The 19,037-nt window shown below is 36.2% G+C and overlaps 1 protein-coding gene across 1 annotated transcript in view; it reads right to left on the bottom strand.

The window, feature by feature from the left end:
* LOC136862772 (serine/threonine-protein phosphatase 5) overlaps window positions 1–19,037 on the bottom strand; it is a 239,688-nt gene that overhangs the window by 24,526 nt on the left and 196,125 nt on the right. The window contains exons 9-10 of the mRNA XM_067139018.2: window positions 16,250–16,469; window positions 12,571–12,652 (exon numbers count right to left, since the gene is read on the bottom strand). Coding sequence (XP_066995119.1) covers window positions 12,571–12,652; window positions 16,250–16,469 — 302 coding nt within the window. The remainder of the gene's footprint in view (window positions 1–12,570; window positions 12,653–16,249; window positions 16,470–19,037) is intronic.

The following is a 19,037-nucleotide window of genomic DNA, read 5'->3' as shown; positions in this document are numbered from 1 at the left end:
AAGTTGTCTTGCTGGTATCCATCATGCACCATTCTAAAGGTATTGATGAGAATTCTGGTAAAGAAGAAATGATAAGAGTTAGAGTATTATAATACCACAAAAGGTGTTGATATGATGAATGAAACACGTGCTAAGTACAACCCAAACAGATGAACACGACGTTTGCCTATGGCTATCTACTTCCGTATTGTTGGCATAAGTTGTGTGAATGCATAGCTCATACACCAGTCATGCAAAGAGAGAAATGAAGTATCTAGATTGGTTTTCATAAAAGAACTAGCTAAGCAGCTGTTCGAACCTCATCTAGAGGACAGGCTGATGAACACAAAGCTGCCTCCAGAATTGCGGTTAGCTATCACGCGTGTTATGGGAACAGAACTTGCTTCACACCACTGATGAAAAGTTGCCAAGCGAATTCCGGAAGACCTGTTTCCTCTGTCCACCCGGGAAAAAAAAAAAAAAAAAAAGAGGAAAACAAGATACCTGTGTCATGTGTGCAAACATTCAGTCTGCTTAGAATGCACCAAGAAATTGTGTCTCAATTGCATTGAAGAAAGATAGGTTGAAAGTGTTGCAGGTCCTTTTGTGTTTACGCTGGTCAACTTTGTAAGTACGTTTAATATGCTCCATTATGCGAACAGTACGTTTAGGATGCAGTTAGGTAAACGTGTATTACAGACTGTGAATTATCACACATTTCCAAAGCCTCCTTTTTTGTACCATAAAAACTGCAACGTTACAAGGATTATTATTTTTGGTGCTTTATAATTGCTATTATCTGCTTACATTTTATGTATTTTAATTCAGTAATGTGTGTTTTACTAGAATACATGGTTAATACATCAAAATTACTACTTTGGCATTTTCTAACCCATATTTCCAGTAGCGGTCTGTGGGACCTCACGTCAGTAACTATGCACATGTTAATGTCAGTAGTTAAGGGTTAATCGTATGATATCTATTCAGAATGGTTCACAAAATACTTATGAGCTAACCTAAAATGTGATTCTATGGATATTAGTCAAAACGTACCTTGTCTTAGGCATGCGACCGCAGTAACATGCCACTATACACTGCATGCATGTGCCCTGCAATGCCTACGTGTACACAGTGCTGATAACAGACAATATCTAGCTACAAAATACTTTTGGCTGCTACTATAGATATCAGTGCTGCCCCAGTAATATTGATCTCACTGGACAAAACATTAGTCATCCCTGGAGAAATCATTACAAGCATCATTTAATACCGTGTAACTCTGCCTCTGGACTTAATAACTGCCAAGATTCGGTTAGGAAGTGAGCCCACAAGGTTGTGCAGGTACGTCGAATCCAGGTTATGCCGCTCGCTGATGATTTGATTGCTCAATTCTACCAAATTGCAGGGATGCTGATGTCAGCGTTTTATCTGCTGTTCCAACATGTCTCACAGATTTTCAATGGGGTTGAACTCAGGTGATTTTGCAGACCACCCAAGATGTAATAGGGTGGGAGAGTGTTCATAAAACCAGTCGCATATGCGCCCAGCCCGATGAACTTTGTTGTTGTTATCTTGAAAAATCGGGATATCAATAGCAAACTCATCATGCAGATGTTGACTGAAAGGCAACACCTGATCATCCAGAATGTTTAAATAAACATGCTGGTTCATCTTAGCGTTAGTGGAAAAACACCCCCTAAAACATCACAGACCCACCTCCGACTTGAACCTGACCTTGCACGCATCCTGGATGAAATGCTTCATTTGGCCTTCAGTGCACTCTTCAACGTGAGTCGTTGGAATACAGGCAAAAACATGATTCATCAGACCACATTATGTTCCGCCAGTCAGCTACTGCCCATGTTCAATGATTTCTAGCTCTTTGAAGATGAACAACTTTATGTGCTCCTATGAGCAATGGACTCTTACAAGGTGACCGACTCCAAATGTTCAGTGCATGCAGTTCCCATCGCAATGCTCTCTCACTGATAGGTTGGGTGGACTTTCATTCAATGACTGTAGCAATTTCTGTCGGGTTTGGAAGCGATTTTGATTAATAAGCCATGAAACACATCTCCGAACCCTCTGTCAGGATTTTTTCCTGATCACAATCTGGCGTCGTATTTCGTGGTCACGTGTAGTACACAACTGCTTGTAGACATGTTGAACAGTCCGCTGCAAAACACTAACAAATCGAGCAACTTCATGCTCCGTATGGCCATGGGCACAGCCAAACACAATTGCCCCTTTTTGCCACTCTGTCACATCCTTACATCTAACCATGTTGACGTACACTCTCTGCATGAAACATCAATGTCTCACTGATTGCTACTGCCTTACGTTTATGTAGAGGCAGTGCATGTGCAGTTGAGTACAGAACTTCTTTGCTGCGCCATCTGTACAGGCTTAACGATCCATCTGTGCGTGCGCACTGGGGTGACTAATTTTTTTGTCCAGTGAGCTTATCAAGTACATAGTATGCATAATGAGCACAACAAGCAAAAATGAATGGAATGAATAAAGCCCCCGTGTAGCGGCGACAATAGGAATTGTTCCGGCTGCCGAAGCCTGTCGCACTTCTCTGGGGCAATGATTATTAAATGACAAATGAAATGAATTGATACTGGACAGTGTTGCTGGAATGAATGATGACAGGGAAAACCCGAGTATCCGGAAAAAACCTCTCCCGCCTCCGTTTTGTCCAGCACGAATGTCACATGGAATGACCGGGATTTGAACCACGCAACCCAGCTGTGAGAGGCCGCCTGAGCAACGGAGGCTCCTTGTAAGTACATTGCGAACAGTAAAATCAATTGGTCTCCCCTCCTTGACACCCCACCGCCGTTAAGTCTATTTACCCCCCAAATGGTATTTCCGAAAACTAAAAGTACACGTTTCTTTATTTTTAATAGAGATAAAAATACCATTTTTCACTTCTGTAACATGTAAAGTTTTTTGAGACATACTGTAGAAATTCTCATTTTAAAATTTCACCCCTTTTTAGTTCCCTTAAGTGGAGTTTCCAAAAACAAATTACCTATGTTTCTTTACATTTACAGGAGATTCCAAATACCTACTTTTTACGTCTGTAACATTTTACGTCTGTAACATTTTACGTTTCTCAGATATTCTGTAGATATAGTCTTTCAAAAAATTCACCCCTATTTGTCACTCCTGTTTAACCGCCATTAATTGGATTTTCCAAAAACAAAAAAATACGTTTTTCTTTATTTTTAAAGGAGATTCCATATAAAAATTTTGAGTTCTGTAATATCTTCAGTTTCTGAGATATATGTATCCTCATTAAAGGCATTCAACCTATTGTTCACCCTTTTAACCCCTCCTATTGGGATTTACAGAAAACAAAAAAATAAGTGTTCCTTTATTTTTAAAGGAGATTCTAAATACCAATTTTTACATCTATAAATTTTAGAAGTTTTGAGATATAGATACACTCATTTTAAAAATTCACCCCCTTTTCACCCCCCATTAATTGGATTTACCAAAAACAAAAAATACGTGTTTCTTTATTTTTAAAGGAGATCTCAAATACCAATTTTCAGGTCTGTAATATCTTCATGTTCTGAAATATAAGTAGCCTCATTTAAGGCATTCAACCCCTTTTTCACCCTTTTCCACCCTTCCTATTAGGATTTTCCGAAAACAAAATAATACATGTTTCTTTACTTTTAAAGGAGATTCTAAATACCAATTTTTACATCTATAAACTTTAAAAGTTTTGAGATATAGATACACTCATTTTAAAAATTCACCCCCTTTTCATCCCCCAATAATTGGATTTTCCGGAAACAAAAAGATACGTGTTTCTTTATTTTTAAAGGAGCTCCCAAACACCAATTTTTAGGTCTGTAATATCTTCAGCTTCTGAGATGTAAATATCCTCATTAAAGGCATTCGAACAATTTTGCACCCCTTTTCACCCTTCCTATTGGGATTTTCCGAAAACAAAAAAATATGTGTTTTTTAATTTTTAATGAAGAATCTAAATACCAATTTTTACATCTGTAAACTTTCAAAGTTTTGAGATATAGATACACCAATTTTAAAAATTCACCCCCCTTTTCACCCTCCCATTAATTGGAGTTTCCAAAAACAAAAAAATACGTGTTTCTTTATTTTTAAAAGATATCTAAAGTACCAATTTTCAGGTCAGTAATATGTTCAGTTTCTGAGATATATGTACCGGTATCCTCATTAAAGGCATTCAACCACTATTTCACCCTTTTTCACCCCTCCCATTGGGATTTTCCGAAAACAAAAAAGTACGTGTTTCCTTATTTTTAAGGAAGGTTCTAAACACCAATTTTTATATCTGTAAACCTTCAACGTTTTGAGATATAGATACACTCATTTTAAACTTTCACCCCCCTTTTCACCCCCTTAGAGACGGAATATCCAAAAATCCTCTCTTAGCGAGCACCTACATCTTATTATGAATGTATCCTCAAAATTTCATTTCTTTATGTCCAGTAGTTTTGGCTCGGCGATGATGAATCAGTCAGTCAGTCAGTCAGTCAGTCAGTCAGTCAGGACAAGTTACTTTATATATATAGATGATGATTCTAAATACCAATTATTTCATCTGTAAACTTTCAAAGTTTTGAGATATAGATACACTCATTTGAAAATTTCACCCCCTTTTCACCCCTCTATTAATTGGGTTTTCCAACAACAAAAAATGCGTGTTTCTTTATTTTTAAAGGAGATCCAAAACACCAATTTTCAGGTTTATAATATCTTAAGTTTCTGAGATATAAGTATCCTCATTAAATGCATTCAACCCTTTTTTCACCCCTTTCCACCCCTCCTATTGGGATTTTCCGAAAACAAAAAATACGTGTTTCCTTATTCTTAATGAAGATTCTAAATACCAATTTTTACATCTGTAAACTTTCAAAGTTTTGAGATATAGAAACACTCATTTTAAAAATTCACCCCCTTTTCCCCCTCCCATTAATTGGATTTTCCCAAAACAAAAAAATACGTGTTTCTTTATTTTTAGAAGAGATCAAAAGTACCAATTTTCAGGTCTGTAATATCTACAGTTTCTGAGATATAAGTACCAGGATCCTGATTAAAGGCATTCAACCATTTTTCATCCTTTTTCACCAGTCCTATTGGGATTTTCTGAAAACAAAAAAATACGTCTTTCCTTATTTTCAAAGAAGATTCTAAATACCAATTTTTACATTTGTAAACTTTTAAAGTTTTGAGATATAGATACACTCATTTTAAAATTTCACCCCCCTTTTCACCCCCTTAGCAACGGAATATTCAAATATCCTTGCTTAGCGAGCACCTACATCTTAATATGAATGTATCCTCAAAATTTCATTTCATTATGTCCAGTAGTTTTGGCTCGGCGATGATGAATCAGTCAGGACAAGCTATTTTATATACCGGTATATAGATTAATCCTGATAATACTGAACCCATGCCTATTTCTTTATTTCGAGAATATATTTTGTTGTTGAACAACGTGTTATGGTTTAAGGTTGTTTTTAACAGATTAATTATGTTTTGTTTTTGTGGTGAATTGTTTTGTTTTATATGATTTTCTATAATTTTAATTGATTTTTCTAGTGGTATGTTAGTGTACAGGTTGGTGATGTCAAAAGATGCTTTCTTTTATGCTCTCTTTTATTTTCAGTTTATTGAGTTCCTCCTTAGTTGTGGGTTTTTGACCGACCTCTCGCTTTTTATTAATATCTTTTCTTTTAGCATTTTGTTGAGCAGTTTGTTTAGATTGTAACTTCGTGTGATTTTGAAATTACTTTTGGTCTGATGGTACATGTGTCTTGTGTATGTTGGGGCTCCTAGTGTTGGGATCTTGGGATTTGTGGTAAGCTTTTCTTTTTCCTTTTTCCATTTTCCATTTCTTTTATCACTGGAAATTTATTGGTTGGGTCACGTTTAATCTCTTTACTATAATCTGTAAGCTTCATGTCTGTATTGATAAATTGAGTACACAAGTATGAAAGATGAGTTGTCCAGCTAATCAATACTTTATTTTACAAAGTGTCTAGAATATTCACATTAAAAGACAGTACCGGTTTCGACCTGTAAATAGGTCATCATCAGCTGTTGATGAACCTGCTTAATAGCGATTGTGCAGAATAAAACACTACTAAAATTAAACAAGAATGCCACTATTCCAATAAAATACATAATGTTATGATATTTACATATAGTACAATAAAGGGCTTTGACTTGCTAGAGTCCTATGAATGCCACATTTTCAAAAACAGTACTGCTAAAAGGTTAAAAATAAGGCACAATTCTTGGAGTTCAAAGAGTCACTGGGGTTTTGGTGTGAAGTTAAAAATTCTATGCTGTATGCCAACAATATGTCATATGAGATACATACATATGGTACAATTAAAGGACTCTGGCTTGCTGGAGTCCCATGAGTGCCATATATTCCAATAGGATACAATTCTTAGAGTTCAAAAGGTCACTGAGGTATGGTGTTAAGTTCACATTATGTCATTATGTCCAACTGTAGTATGTTGCTTTTAATAGCTTTAGTAATGAGTTTTGAAATTTGGTTGATTTGCTGAATTTCCTAGTTGAATTATTTTTAGTGCTTTGTTGGATGATACGGTTCTTAAAATGTCTCCATATTGTGTTATGCTGTCGCACACAATTTCAATGTACATTCATATTGAACCAACATACAACTAAAATAGTAGTATGGGTTAAAAATACACGTGACGGTCCTGATCGGGATCCTGATGTCCACAACAAGGGCGAAACGTTACAATTTAAGTGCCATGCTTAAGTTATAAATATTCACATGAATGTATTGTATCGAATAGGTTGACCACTTCAATAAACTTACTTGTTTCATATTTATTTATAATTTTCAATACAGACCAATCATGAAGTTTATTACATGCAATGATGAATGAGTCGGTCGGTCATTCAGTCAGGACATATTTTATATATATAGACTAGCAATTACCGGCGGTTTCGCTCGCGTGGATTTTTTAATTTGTTGATAATAATTGTTCCTCGGTACTGTACTAAGACATTATCTGAAAATCCCCAAAAGTATAAAAACTCTCCGAAAAACTGAGTTTCATTTAGCCCAGAAGTTCTTTGTAAACCACATTTGTGGTATAGCCTTTTGGGGCTAAGATGAACATGCGACATAGAACTGTACAGTACATGCCAGAAACAGTCTTCTTTCAAGTCGGGGGGAAAAAAACATTTTTCTTTATTTTTAAAAGAGATTCCAAATACCAATTTTTACATCTGTAACATGTTCAGTTTTTGAGATATAAGTATCCTCATAAACAGAATTCAACTTCTTCACTTATTTTCACCCCCCACCATAAGTCAAATTTCTGAAAACAAATGCATGTTTCTTTATTTTTAAAGTAGATTCCAAATACCAACTTTCACGTTTGTGATGTTCAGTTTTTGAGATATACGTATCCCCATAAAAGGAGTTAAATTTTTGGTAAATGTTCCGTACCCGGTTCGTGACAGGTCCAACATGGCGTGGCTCCGCAAAACTTAGCGCGGCAGGATGATGTCAAAGCTGTTACACAAACAACATGATGAGGTTCAGTTGACGTCACAACGATCTATACAAGGCTGCCAACCTATGAGTCGCTGCGTGGCCAGAGTGGTGGTGGTGATTATTGTTTTAAGAGTGCAATTGGTCTGGATATGTTAGGTAAAGGGGGCATGGGGGCTTAAGCCCCCAGATTAGAGCCGCGAAGTGGCCCTTAGGCCTCTAGTATCAAGCGTGACAAGACCACTGGTCTGGATAAGGCCCTGGAACAAAATACAAAAAGTAACGTTATGCGGCACGCTCAAAACACAAATGTCGTTTATATTGCAATCATATCCAGCACACGCCATTTCTATTTTCAAACAACCGCTATTGCCTTCTTTTGCCGAATGTTGTAACCCTGTGGCTACAATTCATGCGAACCCTATCGGAGAGAATAATAACACTGTTTTCATCAAAGCCTTTCACAACTGATTGATGCTAGCCAATAGGAAGAAAGAAAATGGTAGCGATCTCCAGTTTTAGGTTGCCCCAGTTTTAATTCCACTATTTAAGTACAAGTAGCTTTTGGGGCGGGGAGTGGATGGTCACAAGCAAGCATCCAGGAAGGATCTCTCCTCTCTGCTACTTCAGGTACTATAAAACATCATTTAAATAAATTTACAGTCCCGAATCAGGTAAGGAAGTACCACCACATATACATATTTACAACCTTCACAAAGATGATGAGTTATCAATTCATCTACTGCTTTGATATAAATTTCCCTACTATCAAATCCTGAACTACCATATTTCCATCATTGTATCATTTTTACAGTCCACATTTTCTACAATTTACATTCCTTATTCATGTTTTATGGCCAGTTTCCGGAATGACAGTTATCTGTGGATACGTAGTTATCAGTGACTTAACATGGTGATACGTTTAAAATGAGTTTCCGAAACAACAGTTATCGGCTTCTTCACAGTTATCTCCACAACGACTGGTAACTGCAGCTAGTGCTGTAGTTACCTCTATGTTAGAGCTGATTCCAACAAATAGCAATATGAGGCGCCACTCCATACCATTTCGTACAAGGTCTTATATTAGTTTCATAAACATTAGTAAGTGATAATTAGGGCCTGGATATGCGCATATGCAAATGCATATTTTGAATGTTAGTGCATATACAGGTATACAGTATTTTTCTCTTATGAGTGATCGATTATTTAAGATTTCTGAATGAAATGAAAGACCTAATAAATTGTATATGTTGTACAACCCTTGGCAACACGAGAAGCTTTCCCCTCATCAAGGAAAGGGCTTTCAGTGTCGCAATACAAGCAGTTAGATGGATAATGACCCATTTCACAACAGCTATTTCCTTCATTCTGACATTCCATTCTCCTTACAGTAGCCAACCAAGGTTTGCTTAAAGAAGTGTGTTCATCTGTTACCTTGCTCTTCATCTATTGCAGTGTTTGACAGATTAAACTGTAAAAATGCCTAAAGATAAGAGCTCTAGGTCTTTTCTTAATTAAAAAGTGGATATCAGGCAATTGTGACTATACAAGTGACGGTGATGTAGTAAACTGTCAAGTGTGCAACAAGAGTGTAAAATATGATTAAAAATTTCAAATTGAATAGCATTCGAAAACAGCTTCACATCTTAGATCAAAAGAGCAGAGTAAGAACACGCAACCGACGTGAAAACACGGTGTGAAGTTAGTACATTTTCCGCTGATATTTGAAAACTTTTGTATGCAGCAACATTCCAGTGTACAAAATGGATAATCCACATGTACGCTCGTTTCTCGAAAATTATTGTGCTAATCAAAGAATACCAGATGAATCTATCCTTAGGAAGAACTGTTTACTTTCACTGCATGCTTCTCTCGTTGCTTCGATAGGATCTGACATAGAAGGGAACTGTGTCTGGATATCAGCAGATGCAACAACCGATTCATGCGGTCGATACATTGCAAACTTCATAGTGGGTAAATTATGTCCGGAAGAACCCAGCAAACCTCATGTACTTTCGTGCAAAGTGTTAGAAGAAACCAGCCACGCTACAGTTGCAAGATTTGATAACGATTCCCTGCAATTTCTGTGGCCTAGAGAATCGGAGAGTGATTGTTACAAAGTGTGCCTTTCAGTCACAGATACAGCTTCGTATATGTTGAAAGCTGGTCAGCTCTTTGAGTATTATTTCCAAATATCATCCATGTCACATGTTTGGCCCATGGATGACACTGAATTACAGAAAAGATATATACCCTCTTTCCATCTGTCAACAAAGTAACTTCAAGTGGGAAAAACTGTTCCTAAGAGCACCGGCTCGTGTACAGTTGTACAAAACTCATCTGCGTCAGGTTTTTCTTGCGCCGGAACCTGCTCTCACAAGAAAGGGGAACTTGGTTATCCGCAGTATCGTTCTACCAGGAGAACTTTAACCAAGTGAAGGATATAGTTAAAAGTACTGTTGATAGTCATACTGCGTGTGTTCGTGAATCAAAGTGCGCATTTGAATCTGAAACTGTATAAAAATATATCAGATTCATCCATGTGCATTATTCGTCAATTTCGAAGGCGATTAAGGGCTTAGAAACTCGTGGAGCACTCCTAGACGGATCCCTTCAGTTAATTCAAAACACCATCAGTTCTCTAAATCGTGTCCATGGTGACACTGGAGAAAAAGTTAAAAAAGGAAACTCAGTGTGGTGTAGGACTCAAACCCAGAACTGAAGATGATTCAATCCATGAGCAACCACATAAGTGGAATTAGGCAGTCTTTGCCAGAAGAATGTTCTGAGCAGTCAATGCCAGTGTACAAGTATTGTCCAGTTACGTTCGTCGACGTAGAACGATCATTTTCGGCGTATAATTTAATTCTGCCCGACAACAAAAAGTCATTGACCCCTGGAAACATTGAAAAACTCTTGAAAACCTACTACCATGCATCATTTTGCAAGGAATGAAACATGTTTGTCAATTAAACACCGAGTTAAAATTAAATAATACGTTTGGTAAGAGTATATTGTTTTATTTTAGTGCATATTTTCGTGCATATTTCCAACATTTTTAGTGCATATGTGCATGCATATTTTTGGAGTTTCTAGTGCATATGAATCCGGACCCTACTGATAATGAACTGGTTATAGTATATTTACAGTCATTGATTGTAGTTTTAAGTTGTTTGGGTGTGCTAGAGTCGACAATATTTCGGTCAGTACGTTTACTTCTACGTTATCACTCTCCTTAGTCACTGATTCCACTTGTATGGTGTCATCTGTCTCAGCTGTTTAGAGGTTACAATCTCTTCGGAGCATGACGCCTCTACTGTAGATGTATCTTCCAATACGGGAAATTAATCTTCAAATAAAATAGATTTTCATCAGGCTCAAACTGATCTTTCAGTGTAGCTATAATGTTAATATCTCTTTCGTCAGGCTTTGAAACACGAGTCCCACCAACAGTTAGTGAACACCCATCTGATATTATGGAGTATTTACCACTAATATTTACATTTGTACTATATAATAAATATCTTAGGTACCAGTATGCATTTAATGTAATCCTGCTGAATAATAAAATCTATTTTTAATGTTATTATATCCTTTAACCAGTGACGTGAGGTCTCACAGAATCCCAATAAACATAAAATATCTGGACTTATTTAACTAAAAATCTTGCAGGGAGCTGTGGTTTATGTTACCTTCTTATCTGTGTCAACACACTTCACACCCTGAGTCAGGGTTAGCTCGCTACGTTCGACTGAAACTCTCAAGCGGACTTCACGTCAGCAGTTACGAGAGCATTTTTGTCAATGCATGTTGTGTGGTCAGTGTAAGTAAAACATCTCAAATTACTAGTCCGTTGCAGTTATTAAGAACTACAAATTCTCAGTTCGAGGAGTACATTAGGGAACTACTACTGAAAAATTTAGTTATATGGCTATTTTCTTTTGGCTATTGGAGATCGCAGTTTGTAATGCTTTCGTGTTGTTCAAGTTGAGCTATGAAACCCCAGAAAGATATGGAATTGGAATTCTTAAAGGGTTTGGCATCTGATCAGGTCAAATTCCATGTCAAAGAAGAATGATAAATAAGCAAGTTCCTGAGAGATACGAGCAGGAATAAGCAACATTTTGCACGTAAGACTCGCGCCGAGATACGGAAGAAAAACCTGAAGAAACGGCAATCTTGCCGTACATGTCCAGCATCCTTGAAGAGAAAAACAGTATATGCATGCTTTAAGTAGGATTTTTCGGTTGGTTTGCAATCTACTAAAAAAATCTGCAACACCTGCAGCAAGAACAAATAGATATCACATCATTAGTGCCGGAATGATAGGTTCCAAAGTGTGCTGCATGTTTTCATTCATGTGATTATTTTCATTTAAGCTTTTGTGTTCTGGGTCAGGGAAAAGTGATCTGTTTGGTAATTGCTGTGTATTTTTATAATTTTACTGATGACAACGATCAAGGTGCAAGTTAAGACGATGTCTGCGTACTGTGAATAAGAAAGAAGGGGAAATATATCTATGCATTATTAGATCGTACATATATTCATATTATGAGAGATTATTACATGTTGAATCAGACTGTTTGAGATGACTGTGTTCATATTTGTCAACCATTTTTCATTGTAGAAAACTTCTGCTAGTAAAAGTAACTAGATATTACCAAAATAACCCTAAAACATTTGTGTAGAGACATCTATTGGAGGACGAGAGATACTAAACATGACGATAACTGTACTGTTTATTACCAGGGCTTATATATCTGGATTTAAGTTTCCGGAAATTCATTAAAGTTAACAGCTCAGTTAAAGTTACAAGAGCATTTAGGTAACTGACAGGTGACTGTAGTGTACCAGAAACCGGCCATTAGTCTCTCTCTATTTTGAGAATTGGATAGAATACATGGTGGTAAAGAATGTGTCAAGTTTTAAGTATGTAAACATGAATTCAGAAAACATTCTCGAAAATTAGAAGGTACCATCCTGAGACATGATGTACTGTAATATCATCAACATGGAAACACTAAATTGATTGAATCATTACTTACCACGGCTCTGTATGTTGTAAACTGAGGAACCATATCTGATCCTCTTAATGTAATAAAAGCACCTTTGTTTCCCATGGTATCACTGAAACATCATGAAAATAGATATAAACATTTTTCATGAGACTGAAAACTAATGCAAAATCAAATATAACATGATTATAATTGAGCATATATTAAATGTGTTATGTTAAATGTTACTATAATTCATTAGCACAGGAATACTGGAAGAAAGAACATGTATGTTACTATATCATGATCCTAAAACCAAGAATTCAAAAAGAATAATATCCATTGCTCTGTGAAATGAATCCATCTATTTCTGACTTACAGAATATCACCACCTTAAGGGGACCGGGTAGTGTAAACGCCGGTCACCGATAAATCTTTAATATAATCTAAACTACTTGGTCAATCTTTGTGAAATGTTTAATTAATATTACAATAACTTGTGGGTATACATCGTTTGAATTTACTAGGGATTAATTGATCCAGTGAGCAGTGAACATACATACATTATCATTATAGACTGTTATACCTTTCAGCATTCAGTCTGCAAGCCTCTGTAAAAGTTACTAAACGTCGCCACAATCCTCTATTTGCAACTAGTATTGTGGCCTCATTTAATTCTATACGTCTTATCTTTAAATCGTTAGAAACTGAGTCTAACCATTGTCGTCTTGGTCTACCTCTACTTCTCTTACCCTCCATAACAGGGTCCATTATTCTCCTAGGTACCATAACCTATCCTCCTCCATTCGCCTCACATTACCCCACCACCGAAGCCGGTTTATGCATACAGTTTCATCCATCTACTTCATTCCTAAATTAGCCTTTACCTCCTCATTCCGAGTACCCTCCTGCCATTGTTCCCACCTGTTTGTACCAGCAATCATTCTCGCTAGTTTCATGTCTGTTACTTCTAACTTATGAATAAGATATCCTGAGTCCACTCGGCTTTCACTTCCGTAAAGCAAAGTTGGTCTGAAAACAGACTGATGTACAGATAGGCTAGTTTCGTCTGGGATATGACTTCCTTCTTAAGGGAATTTACAAATTTTTGAAAACGAAAAATCACTGCTTTTTTTGTGTACCTTCTTCTTGTGATCTAGATGACACAGAGTCACGAATATTGATATATACCGTGAAATGCACGTGCTTAATACTCTGTATCAGATTTATAGCGATAGCTTTTGTGGTTGATTTTCTAAAGAAAAATCTAATCGATCAAATTTTTTGAGCCTTCTTTAAAACAATTAGTGATTCATATTTAATTATCTCAATAAGTACTAATGAAATAAAACCCATCCTGCTACAGTGTATGTGTTGGTATTTTCTCAGTATGTGATAGACACTTTTTGTCTGTACACTTTATAGTTTCTGAGAAAAGAGTACATAACTGAGCAAAACTGGCATTTTGAGAAAAATGAGGTTGAATTCGAGTAAGAACTACCCACTACGATGTTTTAATGACACAACACAAATGTCAATCTCACTCAAGTGCTTATTTTATCTGAACAAGTGTGTTCTTGTAATAGTTCTTTTAATGTTATAAGCCACTTCATGTAAAATTTTAAGTTTAGCCTTAAGTCTAGTCTACATCTTTAATTTTAATGTTAAGGACAATACGGCTGAAGATGCCTATTATATTATAGGCGAAAGATGTCCCAATATTTTAACATGTAACTTCGATTTTGATTTTTAATAATTCACAAAGTGTATTGAAAAGGTTCTATGAGACCATTCATGAACTTATACGTAGTTCAATACGGACCCCAATATGAAGTTTATAACTTGCTAGTGGCTTTACGTCGCACTGACACAGATAGGTCTTATGGTGACGATGGGATAGGGAAAGCCTAGGAATTGGAAGGAAGCGGCCGTGGCCTTAATTAATGTACAGCCCCAGCATTTGCCTGGTGTGAAAATGGGAAACCACAGAAAACCATCTTCAGGGCTGTCGACAGTGGGATTTGAACCCACTATCTCCCAGATGCAAGCTCACAGCCACGCGCCTCTAACCGCCTGGCCAACTTGCCCGGTTTTATAACTTGCAACCTCTATAGTCTTCAGAATGATTCTCATCTGTTATCACCCTTTTTTTTTTAAACTAATATTATTACTCCCTTCTACCATTCCTCTGGTATTGCCTTCTCCTTTTATATGACTTCAGTCTGTGTAGACAATGGGTACTAGCCGCAATAGCAGCTTTCATAATATTTCTATAACTTCCTCCGTTCCTGGTGATTTATCAGATATTATATTTAACACTGTCCATTCTATTTATTATAATGTTATTTCAGGATCACCTTCCTCACTGTAAGGTAATTTTCTGACAAAGATAATTATTGTTACACATGTGTCCTTAATTCTATTCAATAGTTAGATTTTCTCCCATTTTTACAATATTACCTTTGTTAATAGCTCGCCACTTTTGTTTTCAATGAAATTTGCTTTGGATTACATCTTTTAGTTTTCTTTATCAAATACTTAAATATCTTCTTACTTTCCTTTAATTTCTTCAGTAAATTTCAGCTAGCTCTTACTTTTCACTTTCGTGTAAATGTTAGCACTATTAGCTACCTTCCTCTGAGGTCCAGATTCAATTCCCAGTACAGCAATTCTGGCATGTGGTTACAAAAATACCTGCAGCTCACCTGCATTGCGGGGTGTGCCTGAAAAGAGCTGCACCACCTCAGGAAGAGGACAAGAATTTACATTTTACTTCTGAAACCATCTCTGGCTTATCTTTCTTGTATTATATCTGGCTTATCTGTTTTGCATTACAGTACGCTTCCTTGTTCTCAGGTGCTCTATCCTTTATCCAATTCTTATATATTGAATTCTTAAATCTGACAGTCTCCTCAACTTTTTCATTCTACTAAGGTGTTTCTATGTTTCTTCCTGACAGACTATAACATGTACTCTCTGCACTAGTCACAATTGCTGTCCTGAATCTGCCATCTTCTTCTACATATCCCAGTTCACCTTTAGGCAGAAATATTAAAAATTTTGTCACAATATTTTCTTTTACTTTTTGATAGTAAAGATGTCGGCAAATGTTGGGAAGAACAAACTGAGGTGCTAAAGAGTGGAGGGGATAAAGATAAAAATCAGGTTGACAATGGTACGAAAGGCCCACCAATATCTTGGGAGGAGTTTGATATCACACTCTTAATACAAATCAAAAGCTCCCATATCTGTTACGTTGTTCTACTTGACTGACCAAGTCCTAATTTTCCGGGAACAAAAGTACCACTCTTGCTTTTATATGGATTTCCAGATGCTCTTAAAACTTTTTATTTTATTATCACACCATTCAAATTGATCTGACATTTTGTTCCCTTATTTAACCTCTTTCCATCCACATTCCAAAATATGCTTTAACTCCACGTCCACCATGCAAAATCATGTACAATGTACGAAGTGCCAACTTTTACAGTACAGTTTTTTCCCCATGTACCAATTTTCTTACAAGCAAGTATGCACAATCAAAAGAGCAGGCATCAGTTACAATACTGTTCGCCCATATACAGTTTTCATAACAGCTAGGATTACAACGTTGTTCGAGGGTGGTATTCAATTAAAAACATTGATCATGCAGCCCTTCTGGAGTTTAAACATCAACTCATATCCTTTCATGAAAGTAAAACACACTGTACTATCATTCCATTTGTCTTACCAGTAATTTGGCGCAGAAAAAACGGTAATACAACGGCCATCATGTGCAACTTCGTATCCTTCGCTTTTGACTTCATGACTACGAATAATATAATCTAAACCATTCAGCTCTAAGAAATTCTTGGTAACATCAGGGCCGAACTGGACACCCACTCCACGTTTGCTTGCAGATCGCCCAGGCTGAGGTTGAGGGTCTGACCACAGAAGTTCACACATGAGTCCTACAGACATCAGAAAAGACAAAATAAATAATACAAACACTGATGGTGACAATGATGATGATGTATGTTGTTTAAAGGGGCCTAACATCTCAGTCATAGCCCCTAATTGGTACAAGATGAAATGAAATGTAATAATAAATAAAATTTAAAATTTACACACTGACTAGGATTTTATTTAAATGATGAAGAAAATGATTATGAATTTAAAATAAGTGGATCTAATTTGCAATGCCTAATATATATAAAATAACTTGTCCTGACTGACTGACTGACTGACTGATTCATCATCGCCGAGCCAAAACTACTGGACATAAAGGATTTACATTATGGGGATACATTCATATTACAAAGCAGGTGCTCACTAAGGGAGGATTTTTGGATATTCCGTCACTAGGGGAGTGAATTTTTAAAATGAGTGTATCTATCTCAAAAAGTGAACAGTTTAAAGACATGAAAATTGGTATTTGGAAATTCCTTTAAAAATAAAGAGAAACAATTTTTTTTTCGTTTTTCGAAAATCCAATTAAGGGAGGGTGAACGGGTGTGAGAAAAGGGGGTGAATTACAAACATGAGTATATCTATATCTCAAAAATTTAACAGTTTACAGACTTAAAAATTGGAATCTCTTTTATAAATAAAGAAACACGTATTTTTTTGTTTTCGGAAAATTCCCATACGGGGGGGATAAAAAGGTAAAAAAAAAGGGGTAGATACCTTCTATGATGATACTAATATTTCAAAATCTGAAGATATTACAGACATGAAAATTGGTATTTGGAATCTCCTTTAAAAATAAAGAGAGATGTATGTTTCACTTTTCGAAAATTCACTTAAGGGGAGTAAACGGGTGTGAGAAAAGGGGTGAATTATAAAAATGAGTATATCTACAGTATATCTAAAAAACGTAACATGTTTCAGACATGAAAATTGGTATTTAGAATCTCCTGTAACAGTAAAGAAACATGCATCATTTTTTTGGGGGGAACATACACGTAGGGGGAAGAGAAAAGGGGGTGAATTTTTAAAATCAGCATATCTACAGTATATTAAAAAAAATTGTTACAGGTGTGAAAATTAGTATTTGGAATCTTGTTTAAAAATAAAGAATCGCATATTTTTGTTTTTGGAAAAACCACTTAAGGGGGGCTAAAAAAGACTGAAAAAGGGGTTGAATTATTTTTATGAGGATACTTATATCTCAAAAAACTGAAAATGTTACAGGCATGAAAATTAGTATTGAAACTGTAATCTATAATCTTCATTTCCGTACTGACGAATTACACAATTAGAAATAGGAGAGGATTTCCACCTATCAATACTTATTTATTGCACTTAATATGCTACAGGACCGGTTTCGACCTCTTACATAGGGTCATCTTCAGCTGAACCATACATTCACATCTATCTCATGAAGCTATGATTAAGATTACATTGTCTAGGGAATGCCATATGACAATAAACATTTGGTCACATCCAAATGGGGCATGTGATCTGGCGTGTATGTCACTATGTGCGACAATGAAATTGTATGTCTAAAATGATATGTTTTAGGTCTTAAAATTAGTTTATAAAACACATCTCTACTTAAAACTAACATACATATATATATATATAAGATGAATACGATATATATAGGAACACTTCATGCACATGAACGTTCGTGTCTTGCGTGTTGTTCAATTCATCGGTTGAATTCTGTGTTCAAGTCTTATTTACAAAGTTGTACACTTGGTTGCTATTCCTGAAGTTGAAATGATATGATTTGCTTGTAAAATTGTCACGTTATATGGATAGAAGATTATATCTTCATGTATATACAAAGAATAAAACACTTTCCAATTTTAAAAAAGGTGCCAGACGTATGGATAGAATTAGGCTAAAATATGTTCAGCTCTGCTGTGTGTTGAATCTTGTTACTATATGTTAAAATCAAATATGTTGTCCTGTGGCGTGCATAAAATTTGGGTGACATTGGGTTCAAACTAGTGGCTCCTTTCCCATTTGTAGTTGTGCAGTGAAGTTATATTATCTGTGGAAGATAAGATTGAGCTATGAGTGATATTTAATGTTGGAGGAATGTCTAAGGGTTGTGTGTGCTAATTTGAATATGTACTTACTGTTACTGGTGTGGCTGAGTTGTGTTTGATATGTGAGCTTGTTGTGTACTACTTCGTGTTCTTCTTGGACTCATACTAACTGATGTGAAGGGAAGGGCAGGAGGGGTAGGGAGAGTAGCTGTTGTGGGGGTGGGGGTGGAGCTAGGTGTGTTGTTTGATGTTTCTCTGTCGCGTGTCGTGTTCTGTTTACTGATTATCTTAAGGTAAGAGTTTTTTTAGGGCGGGGATAACTGTATTGAAGATGATGTTAGTTTTTTCTGTAATTTCATGTATGTTGTAGTTTGGATTAGTATACTGATCCAGAGTGATGTAAAATTCTTCTGTTATGTTGAGCAGGGGTCCTTTGGGGTTTATGTTCAGGATTTGCATGTCATTCTCAATGTCCGTGAAACTGTGTTTATAGTCTTCGACATGTTGGCCTATGGAAGATAGAAAACTTAAAACGGTCCA

Source organism: Anabrus simplex, chromosome 2, assembly GCF_040414725.1.
Source record: "Anabrus simplex isolate iqAnaSimp1 chromosome 2, ASM4041472v1, whole genome shotgun sequence".
NCBI lineage: Eukaryota > Metazoa > Arthropoda > Insecta > Orthoptera > Tettigoniidae > Anabrus > Anabrus simplex.
The sequence above is the reverse complement of the archived record's forward strand: the minus strand, read 5'-3'. Positions and strand labels throughout refer to the sequence as shown.